This window comes from Ascaphus truei, unplaced genomic scaffold, assembly GCF_040206685.1.
Source record: "Ascaphus truei isolate aAscTru1 unplaced genomic scaffold, aAscTru1.hap1 HAP1_SCAFFOLD_312, whole genome shotgun sequence".
In the NCBI taxonomy this organism is placed as follows: Eukaryota; Metazoa; Chordata; class Amphibia; order Anura; family Ascaphidae; genus Ascaphus; species Ascaphus truei.
The window spans coordinates 93,652-105,071 of NW_027456093.1; the positions used below are offsets into that span (position 1 = coordinate 93,652).

The 11,420-nt window shown below is 48.7% G+C and overlaps 2 protein-coding genes across 2 annotated transcripts; one reads left to right on the plus strand and one right to left on the minus strand.

The window, feature by feature from the left end:
* Positions 1-1,431: 1,431 nt before the first annotated feature.
* On the minus strand, positions 1,432-2,211 carry LOC142483248 (histone H2A type 1-like). The gene has a single exon (XM_075583313.1). The coding sequence runs from the start codon at positions 2,184-2,186 to the stop codon at positions 1,791-1,793; it is 396 nt and encodes a 131-aa protein (XP_075439428.1). The 5' UTR covers positions 2,187-2,211; the 3' UTR covers positions 1,432-1,790.
* A 5,691-nt stretch (positions 2,212-7,902) lies between these two features.
* Positions 7,903-8,283, plus strand: LOC142483256 (histone H2B 1.1-like). Its single transcript, XM_075583321.1, has one exon. The coding sequence runs from the start codon at positions 7,903-7,905 to the stop codon at positions 8,281-8,283; it is 381 nt and encodes a 126-aa protein (XP_075439436.1).
* The last annotated feature ends 3,137 nt before the right edge of the window (positions 8,284-11,420 follow it).

Below are 11,420 nucleotides of genomic sequence, written 5' to 3' on the forward strand. Positions count from 1 at the left end.
ATCACTCCCCGGACATTGGAGTTCATCCCTTGGATGTCCTGGAGGAGACCAGTAAAGTAAGCTGGGTGTAACCTGACAAAACTGACAACCCTATCCCTGCCAGTATGACTAGGGCCAATGAGCCAGAGCACAGTCGGCAGTTCCGCAATACCTTGCTGTCAGATCAGAGCTTAGACGGCATGTGGCAGCACGCTGCCCAACCGGTCATTGAGTCCAGATCCGATTGGCTTGTGAGTGCCGCCAGCTCCCATACAGGGAACAGAGCCCTGGGACTCCGGACTGACCATGGACGGGGGTATTAAAACATTTAATACGTAATGTGTTGGGGCTCAGAATAAACTGGTGCACGCTTTGTAGAGAGTATTTTCATTGCTGCTACATTTAGCTACAACTGATTGTGTGTTAAGTGCACATTTTTTTTTTCTATAATGAACAGGGACCTGAGACTCTGGTAAATAATTACATATTTTGCCTAAATTATCCAGTGATGTAAGCACATAGATGGGATTGCAATTGAGTAATGGGTTAATATAAACATATTGAAAGTACCTTGTGCAGGAGAAAGGTGAGTTGGCTAGAGTAGCCGTGTGTATTAACCCTGGTTGCATATCACATGCTCACTTGTGTGCAGTCCGTGACAGAGAGTATATGGGCCACATGCTCACAGATGGACCGTACTTGACATTGCTGTTCCTCAGATTTAAAAAAAAAAAGAAAAAAAAATGACACAAGGGACAGGTTCTGTAATTTTTAGTTTATAGCACAGAGTATATTAGTGGTACAAAAAAAAATTCTGATTATTGTTCTTGCTCATAAAGGAATTAATTTGATAAATTGTACCTCCAAAAAACTTGTGCTGTTTATTTCGAAGACCAGATGCTGTAATTATGTGTTCTGCCTTTTGGTTATTGAATTTTTCTATACCATTATGCTATTTTATTTTCTAACATGTCAACATTAATTATATTATGACTTGATTTTGCATGTTCGAGGGCAATCTGTAAACAACGTTGGTTGAATAAAATTATTTTTTTAAATTGTTCTTGCATCAATGTTACTCACTTGTCTTTAATGATACATTATATACATTTTCAGTATAATAAACCTTCATGGCTTGCGAATTTGTGTCCGATATAAAAACAGGTTTTAGCCTTTACAAGCAAGTAATGAAGATACCGATTTCTAATCCAACAGCGCCACCGTGTGGTAAATTGTTTCAAGAATAGACTCCTAATACCAATACGTTGCGCCTTTTGTATAATCACAAACAGAAACAAACACTACTTTATAGTGTATTAGCCATGCTGCACTACTTTGTTTTAATTTATTTAGGGATGAACTAGAAACAGTTTTTTTTTGTTTAGCTTTATAGTTATGGTTCCAGCAAACTAAATGCACTTTAATCAGTTCATCAATTTTATGGGATTTTTTCCTTAAAATCATTATGTCGGTAATTAAAGTTCACCCCCAAGTTATATATACAGTAGGTGCCTTTATGGTATTAAATATTGATTTGCTTTCTGCAGTGTCGTATCAAACGCATTACTGTTTCTAATGACAGAACTGACACCTCCACATACATGGACTTAATTATACATTACTTTACAAATGAAGAGAACTATTATCATAAACCATTAAAGTGACTTAGAATGGAGATAGAAATATAATAAAAACATGTCCTGCAGGAAATGTGAAATACTATAACGCTTTTTTGATGCTGTGGGTGGCTCTGAAAAGAGCCTTTGTGTTGGGTATGTGGGGATCTCTGCTCCTGGTCTCGGGGGTGAAGCTCACTTGCTGCTCTTGGGCGGTTTGTGGCTCTCGGTTTTCTTGGGCAGTAGCACGGCCTGGATGTTGGGCAGGACACCCCCCTGAGCGATGGTGACCCCTCCGAGCAGCCTGTTCAGCTCCTCGTCGTTCCGCACAGCGAGCTGCAGGTGCCGGGGGATGATGCGGGACTTCTTATTGTCCCGGGCGGCGTTACCGGCCAACTCCAGGATCTCAGCGGTCAGATACTCCAGCACTGCGGCCAAATAGACCGGGGCTCCGGCCCCCACACGCTGAGCATAATTTCCCTTCCGAAGCAGCCTGTGCACACGGCCGACTGGGAACTGCAGCCCAGCCCGAGATGAGCGAGTCTTGGCCTTAGCGCGAGTTTTCCCGCCTTGTTTGCCTCTTCCAGACATCGTGTATCACTCAGACAGCAGCTCAGGTAACAGGAGAAGTGACAAACCCCGCCCCCTGTGCCCTTATTTATACACTCAGAAAGCAGCTGAACTCCTCTGTGATTGGTCAGTTTTGAAAACAGCCAATCAGTTCCATAATCCTGTAACCACCAATCATCTAATTTGAAAGAAAACTGATGATGTCATAAACGGTCACATGATAAAGTCAGCCAATAGACGAACAGAATGCTGGGGCTGCTAGTTTGCATAGGACTCCTATAAATAGAACTGCTGGGGGTTTAGGTGACATTGGACTTTTATTGATACATCATCAGATTGGAGTCGGGGGACCGGACATTTATTGATTGTTGACCGGAGAGGCTGATGACTCCTCGAGTGGGTCACTTCCCATCACAGCGCCCGCCGCCGACACCACTTTCCAGAGTTTCAGACTTATTGACTGGCCCGTTTGGAGAGCCGCCGCTGCCACGTGGGGGAGAGCCGCCGCTGCCACGTGGGGGAGAGCCGCCGCTGCCACGTGGGTCATTGCCCATCGCTTTGCTTTATAGCTTTATTGCACTGTATGCTGAGTTCTGTGTGCAGTACTGAGCCCAGAGCTGCGATTTGCTGTGACCCCCGGCCTTGCCCCCCCCCTGCCTAGTGCTGTGCCCCCCCCTGTTTAGTGCAGTGCCCCCCCCCTGTGCTCTGTGCCCCCCCCTGTGCTCTGTGCCCCCCCCCGTGCTCTGTGCCCCCCCCCCGTGCTCTGTGCCCCCCCCAGTGCTCAGTGCCCCCCCTGTGCGCTGTGCTGCGCCCCCCTGTGCTCTGTGCTGTGCCCCCCTGCGCTCTGTGTTGTGCCCCCCTGCGCTCTGTGCTGTGCCCCCCTGCGCTCTGTGCTGTGCCCCCCTGCACTCTGTGCTGTGCCCCCCTGCGCTCTGTGCTGTGCCCCCCTGTGCTCTGTGCTGTGCCCCCCTGTGCTCTGTGCTCCCCCCTGTGCTCTCTGCTCCCCCCTACGCTCTGTGCTGTGCCCCCCCTGCGCTCTGTGCTGTGCCCCCCCTGCGCTCTGTGCTGTGCCCCCCCTGCGCTCTGTGCTGTGCCCCCCCTGCGCTCTGTGCTGTGCCCCCCCTGCGCTCTGTGCTGTGCCCCCCCTGCGCTCTGTGCTGTGCCCCCCCTGAACTTGGTGCCGTGCCCCCCCCTGCGCCGTGTGCTTTTGCTCCCTGCGTTGCGTGCTTTGGGCCGTGTGCTCACCGCCGTGCGTGTGTGTGGCTCTGATTTGGGCCGTGTGCCCGCTGCCGTGCGGGTGCGTGGCTCTGATTTGGGCTGTGTGCTCGCCACCGTGCGGGTGCGTGGCTCTGATTTGGGCTGTGTGCTCGCCGCCGTGCGGGTGCGTGGCTCTGACTTGTGCCGTGTGCTCGCCGCCGTGTGCGTGGCTCTGATTTGTGCAGTGTGCTTGCCGCCGTGCGTGTGGATCTGATTTGTGCCGTGTGCCCGCCGCCGTGCGGGTGTGTGGCTCTGGTCTGCGCCTTATTATGGCAGAGGCAAATGTGCCACCTATGGAGACTGCAATACATGATGCTGCAGAAGACATGGACTACACTTTAGTGAAGAAGAGAGGGCGAGCAAACTCTGATAGCTCCAATGGTTCTTCCCCTCCATCGGTAGCAAAGACAAAGATGCAGAAGCACAAGGAAGACCAAGGCATCAAAACATCAAACCGCTTCGAGCCACTTGCTAATGCCGATGACTGCTCAGGGCCCAGGTGCAACGATGAAGAGACTGCACTCCCACCCAAAAAGATTCGCATACCACCGGTAATGGTTAGGAATATGAAGACCCACAAGGACCTTGTCGACATCCTCACCGAGCACTGCACTTCCCCGTTTGTAGTTAAACCACGGGCGAACCACGCAAAGATCACTACCACAACTGTGGACGACTACCGGAGCTTAACGGACTGCTTTGCAAAGCAGGGCATAGAATACTACACCTTCCCACTGACGCGCCTAAAGCCCCAGAAATTTGTAATTCGCGGCTTACCAGCAAACGCCTCCGTGGGGGAGATTTCCCACGACCTCGCGGAACATGGACTTCCAGTCAAGAGCGTAGCCCAATTGACATCCCCGGTGGACAAGACCAAGAAGTTCCCTTTGTTTATTGTCACACTGGCAGAAACCCCGGAGAGCCAGCCTGCAGATCTTACCAAGATTACCAAGATCTGTAGCTGTGTGGTAACCACAGAAGCGCCAAAGGGCAGAAAAGGCCCAACCATGTGTTTCAACTGCCAACGGCTCGGGCATACCTCTGCATTCTGCCACCAGAAGCCACGCTGTGTGTGTTGTGGAGAGAACCACAACTCCAAGGAATGCCCACGAGATAGGAAGAAGGAGCCGGCGACATGTGCAAACTGCAAAGGCCCACACCCGGCAAGCTACCGTGGTTGCCCGTACCTCACAAAAGCAAAGCAAGAGGAACGGGAAAAGCGGACACCCCACCTGATGGAGCAGGCACCAAGGAAGACACCCACTACTCAATACCAGCTTCCCCGCCTGGCGCCGGAGAGACAGAGGACCACAGAACACCTGATCCCAGACCTAGGCACGGCATCCACCCAGAGGATGCAAAACCCAGACGGACAGACCTACGCGGAAACTCTCAGGACACCATCCACCAACCCCGTTGAGGCGGCCAACCCGGACCCCGCAGGCGGAACCGCAAGCCCAACAAACTGGCTAGAGATCATCCTTAAAATAGCGAGCGCTATTGCGAGAATGGATATTCACCCCATTGTGACAATGATAGCGAATCTCATCCCGGCCCTTCTCAGGAGCACAGAAACTAACCACCATGGCAGCAACATCTAAACGCAGTTCTGTCATCGTGATGTGGAATGCAAATGGTATCAGCAAGAAGACAGATGAACTCCTTCACCTGATGGAATCGAGGAATGTATGCGCAGCTCTGCTCTCGGAGACCCACCTTCAAGGAAACCAAAAACTAAGCCTGGCGAACCACAGGGTATACCGTACCGACCGGGCAACAGGAGCCAGAGGTGGTGGGACGGCTGTGATTGTTAACACACGGGTCAGCCATAATGAGATTGCACTACCACCCCTCCGGAGTATTGAAGCCACTGGAGTACAGGTAAAGACTGCAACAGGACCACTGCGACTAATTGCCACCTACTGCCCCCCTAAGGTGAAGCTACATTTGGGAGACTTGGAAGCTCTGCTGGACTCCACTGTCCCAACCATCATCGGGGGAGACCTAAATGCCAAACACCGGTGCTGGAACTCAAGGACAGCAAACTCCAGAGGACAAGCTCTTCTTGCTTACTCAAAGGAGAGTGACTTTGTAGTGGCTGGCCCTACAGAACCCACCCACTACCCAGGCACTGCAAGCCACACACCGGATGTCCTGGACATTGTCTTACTGAAGAACGTGAAACATTCTGTCCAGTTGGAAACCCTGGCGGAACTGACCTCAGACCACAACCCAGTTACCATTACTGTTGGCGACGAGATGGAAACCCACCAGCAAACACCCAGGTACAACTTCACCAGGGCGAACTGGAGCCTGTACAAAGAAGAGTTGAGCAACATCACAAACCCCCGCCCCTTGGACACCAACGGAGACATTGATGATGCTGTTAACACCTTTACTACCGCAGTCCAACATGCAATAGAGCACAGCGTCCCGAAACAGATGCCCAAACGCTGCTCCATCTACGACCTACCGAGCGGGATCAAGCAAGCGATTGCTGAGAAAAACAGGGCCCGACGCCAGTGGCAGAAGTTCCGCACACCTGACCTTCTGGTAAAGTACAACTCACTTGCCAGACTACTGCGACAGCAAATCAGCCAACACCGGGGGGAGAGGTGGGAGGCCGCAGCAGCCAAGCTGAAGGAATCCGACAACTCTGTTTGGAGAATGACCCGACGCCTGACCGGGAAGAAGGAGCCTAATCCACCGATCCAGGGCCAGACCCACCTGGCATGTAGCAACAAGGACAAGGCAGAGGTTCTCGCTGACACACTGGAGACAACTTTTAGGCCTAACCAAGCCAGCAAAATAGCACGGGAAGTTGAGCAAGGAGTTAACAGGTATCTTACCGAGCACCTACCAGAGACCGAAGCGGAAACCCTTGAAGGATGCACCAGGACTGAGATAATGCAACTTGCAGAAAAGCTGGCAAATGGCAAAGCACCAGGAAGTGACGGAATTACCAACCTGGCCATCAAGAAGCTTCCGCCGGCAGCCATGGAATGCCTCACAGAAATCTTCAATGCATGCATGCGGCTCCAGCACTTTCCTCAATCCTGGAAGGAAGCCAAGGTCATTGTATTTCCAAAGCCTGGAAAACCACGGAGGGATCCTGCAAACTACCGTCCGATAAGCCTGCTCTCTGGACTGTCGAAACTCCTGGAGAAAGTTATTCTTACGCGCCTCCGCCACTTTGCCTCTGGTAAAAACATTCTACTAAAGGAGCAATTTGGATTCCGGAAGGACCACTCAACCAACCATCAGCTGCTGCGAGTCGTTGACATAATAAGCCATGGATTTAACATCCACAAATCAACTGGAGTTGTCTTCTTGGACGTGGCCAAAGCGTTTGACAGAGTTTGGCATGAAGGACTACTGCACAAAATGATCAACCTGAAATTCCCAAACTACCTGATTAAGCTGACTGCAAGCTACTTGCGGGAGCGCACATTCCACGTGGCTGTGCGGGAAGAGCTCTCAACAACACGCCCCATCCGCGCTGGCGTGCCACAGGGATCAGTCCTGGGACCTTTCCTTTTCAACCTCTTCATGAATGACATCCCCACAGACCTCCACAAGACTCAACTGGCACTCTACGCAGACGATGTGGCAGTCATCTCCCAGTCCTTCAGAGAGAAAGAAGTAGCTAAGAATATCCAGAAAGCACTAGACATGCTATCAACATGGTACAGCGACTGGCAAGTAGGACTGAACTCCAGCAAGACTACAGCTACACTGTTTACCAAAAAGAGGATCAAGGCACACCCGCCAATCACCCTCAACGGAGAGGCTGTCAAATGGGAGCCAAACAGCTCTTACCTAGGTGTAATCCTAGATAGCAAACTAAGCTGGAGAAACCACATTGAGAAGATTCAACAGAAGGCAACAACCAAGCTGGCAGCACTGTACCCTCTGCTGAAGACAAGGACCATGCCCATCAAGAGCAAAGTCAATGTGATCAAGGCGATCATTAGACCCACAATGACATACGCCTCCCCGGTGTGGAGTGGTTGCCACCAACATCAAAGATCATCTCTCCAAAAATTACAGAACAAGGCGCTGCGGATTGCGTCCAACGCTCCACTTCCTACAAGAATAGCAGACCTTCATAGGGAACTGGGTATCGAGATGTTAGATGAACATCTAAAGAAGCTCAACAAGAAATTCTACAAGGAACTGGACCAGAACTCAAACCCGCTGATCAAGAAGCTTGCTGCGATCTCTGCAAACCCATTTGACCGCTACCCACGACCCATCACAGCGCTGAACCTGTGAAACCAACTCAACTGTGGCAAGTAACACAGATCAAGAAGCTTCCTAAAGAGTGCGACAATACACTCAACAAGAGAACTTGGAGTAATGAGGCTCAAGCCTCGGTATCCAATATCACCACTGACAGATTTAATCTGTCAGTCAGAACAGAACGGTCAGGTTAGGTGACATTGTTTCTCTGCTGTTTGGAGAAGAAGCATCGCCCGACATGCCTGAACCAGCCAAGTCTGCGCCAGCGGCCAAGAAGGGCTCTAAGAAAGCCGTGACCAAGACCCAAAAGAAGGATGGGAAGAAGCGTAGGAAGAGCAGGAAGGAAAGTTACGCGATCTACGTGTACAAAGTGCTGAAGCAGGTTCACCCTGACACCGGCATCTCCTCCAAGGCCATGGGCATCATGAACTCCTTTGTGAATGATATCTTCGAGCGCATCGCAGGGGAATCGTCCCGTCTGGCTCATTACAACAAGCGCTCGACCATCACTTCCCGGGAGATCCAGACCGCTGTGCGCCTGCTGCTGCCGGGAGAGCTGGCCAAGCACGCCGTGTCCGAGGGCACCAAGGCGGTCACCAAGTACACCAGCGCCAAGTAACCCCGATCTCATCACTGACCCACACACACAAAGGCTCTTCTAAGAGCCACCCACTTTATCACTATAAGAGATATGCTCATATGTCATCTGTGCTCGGGATAAAAGGGAAGTGTTCTATTATACATTGCACTTTCTCAGTTATTTGCTTTTGTAACTATTATATATTATAAAGTATCTTATGTGATGTATTTTTAGCTCTTTCTGGCTTCCTACCCAGCCACGTGTTTGCTGCACTTGTGTTGTTTTGTTAGTAAGAGGCGGGAGAACCGCAGACAAAGTGACAATCGCCGAGAATCCCCTTCAGATAATCTGCAGGTCACACACATCCCACAGGGTGGCGCTGCTGTGTTAGTAATGTAGTTCGTGCTCGGGAAGTAGGATTTGGGGTTAATAACCTGCGATTATTTTCCCTCATTTACTTTTTTGAGCCTCACTAAAATACAGATTATATGTGCACGTGTCAGAATAAGTGTGCATGAAATGATGCCCTCACACCCGCATGGTATATAACGCATCTGATCGGGGGGAAATCCTAGTGCAGTTTGGGATTAGTAACAGACCATGCAATCCGTGTTTGCCACATGCGTTAGATACGAGCACATGCATTTGCATTATCAAAATTGGCCTTTTATAGTTTGTCGCACATTTTTTATTCCATTTACATAAATATAACAAGTGATATTTCTCATTGTCCTGTTGGGTTGGACATTAATTTAGAAATCGGTCAAATCTGCATTAAATAGGCTGGGAGGTGTTACATTAAAGGCTTCTATTGTCACCTTGTTCAATCTGTTATCAGGGATTGCACCTTTTTAGTATAAAAACAAGGCTGAGCAACATGTGTTTCCTCAGATTTCAGTAGCAGTTGATGTGGTTTTGTGATAACTTGTCAGAACTCTAAATCGCAAATATTTATCACGTCCTGTTTTTTTTAATCCTAAAACCACACAAAAAAAAAAGCAACACAAATATACAGAGAAGGTAAAAAGGGCCAAAGGATTTAATATCTGCCATTCACACACAGACCACACGGTGGCGGTATTGCTTTGGTACTAACGTGTATCCCGGAGACCTGGATTTCTCACGTGATCTGAATCAGGTTTCACCCCCAGATAGTTCTGTGACACACTGCACGTTGTGTGGCTTCCCTTAATAGAATTGGTGTGAATTAAGTCCAAATCAATAGGACTCTGACATTGCTGCATAATTCTTGATACATTTAGGTTTAATCCCTTGAATAGCCCATAATGTAATGAAAAACATTGAGTAAAATCCTGAATTTGCAAAATGATAACTGAGCAAAACACATGTACAGGTGCTGAGACTGCCAGAGATGCCACATTCCCCATAACATCTATAGAGGGAGAAAGGCAGCAAAACACAAATGTATCACTCGCATTAATAAGAAACACTTGGGCTGTTCCTTCACTATCCCAACATCACTTGTGACATTTTTACATCTATTCAATTACTGTCTCTATTCTAAATCCAAGCTCCGTAATATTCATTCAAAGATCCCATGTTATTCCAGTCACATTTTTTTGCACAGTTTGGTTGCCTCATTCCTCTGCCCTTAGTTATCATTACACTCAATGGGATCTGCCCAAAGTAATCATGGCCGCCGAGTGCATCATTTATCATCTCTATGGTGACCGAGACTCTTGATAATGGGCATGCGCTGTAAGGTCTCCATTGCAATACATTACTATGCATGTCCCTGACTCCCAGCTTCACTTCCCCGGAACTACATCTCCCGTGATCCCCCGCGCACCGGGCTTTAGTTCGGAGGCTGCACGGTGGGTGAATGTGATTCATGTAATAAGACGGAGGAGCAAGAGGAGAAGCAGCGGCGGCCATGTACCTAGTGCTGTGCGGAGGGGGTGGGAGGAGGTGGGGTAAGGGCTCTGTGATAGCTTTCTATGTGACCTCATAGTTTAATGTCATCCATCATTGTCAGGAGGATAATGATTTCTCTGCTAATTAGTCTCCACAAATCCCCCACTGTAAGGTGATCCTGGTTAGGCAGCTTATCCCATCATCGTCACTACAGACACATAATGGTGAGATGGAGAAGTGAATGGACTCATTATACAAATCTGTTATCTGAGATGTAGGTTTTGCCTTTTTATTTATATTTATTTTTATTTATATATTACATTTTATTTTGAATTCCTCAATGTTTCCTCTTATGGAGAAACATTGACATAACATCGTATTTGAAACCTCTTAGAAAACTCTTATTTTTATAGCAGCTGTTTATCCTTAATCACAGCAACATTGGGGAGTAGCACAACCATAAACTAGGAACCTGCGGGTGTGCAAAATATCTCCCCCTCCCCACCCCAAAATAGTGGGTTTTAAAAACTCCCAATAACACGTTTCTATTTAATTTTCCATTGTCTAGGAAACGTAACCTTGAGAAACGAGATGCCAACGGTCTACTGTGCATGCAAAGCCCAGGAGAGAAACAGACGCACTCCCAGGAAAAGATCCGGCCCTCATCTCACAGCTGGTCCTGGGGAGGTGAATATTATTTGCAGGTTGTGATATCAGTCACAGGAGACAAGGACACTTAACATCGGGAACACACACACACACACACACATTTTGAACGAGGTCGACAGACGGCGCTACCCACAGTTTAGGCACAAACTCACCCAAACAGGGAATCCTTTCTCAACTAGGTGCCAGGCGCCGCTTCCAAGTCTTACCCGGGAGGCTTCCACGCTCCGTCCGCTGTGGGTAGCGCAGTAATCCAGGGATGATATTTGCACTATAGCAAGTTCAAATCGCCTGCTCGCCTCCACTTACACGCCTCACTTTGGTTTATCTCCGGCACAAACCTCGGATGGCATAGTAATGAGAAATTGGCAGCTCTTTACAGGGTATATTTCACAGAACATGTATATGCATTTAGCATAGGGACCTGCTTTTGAGACTTACCTTGACGTTGGTTACCAAGCTTGGCATTATTTGATAAAAGGATGTAACCAAAAGTCTCCTTTGTCTTATAGATTTAGTTTTCACTATGTATATTTATTTCCCCATTTATTGCTACCCATTGATTGAAGTGCAGGGAGTAACTTTCTGTCTTTACATAGGTTACCTGTCTTAATAGCAAAGCATGGAAGACGGGG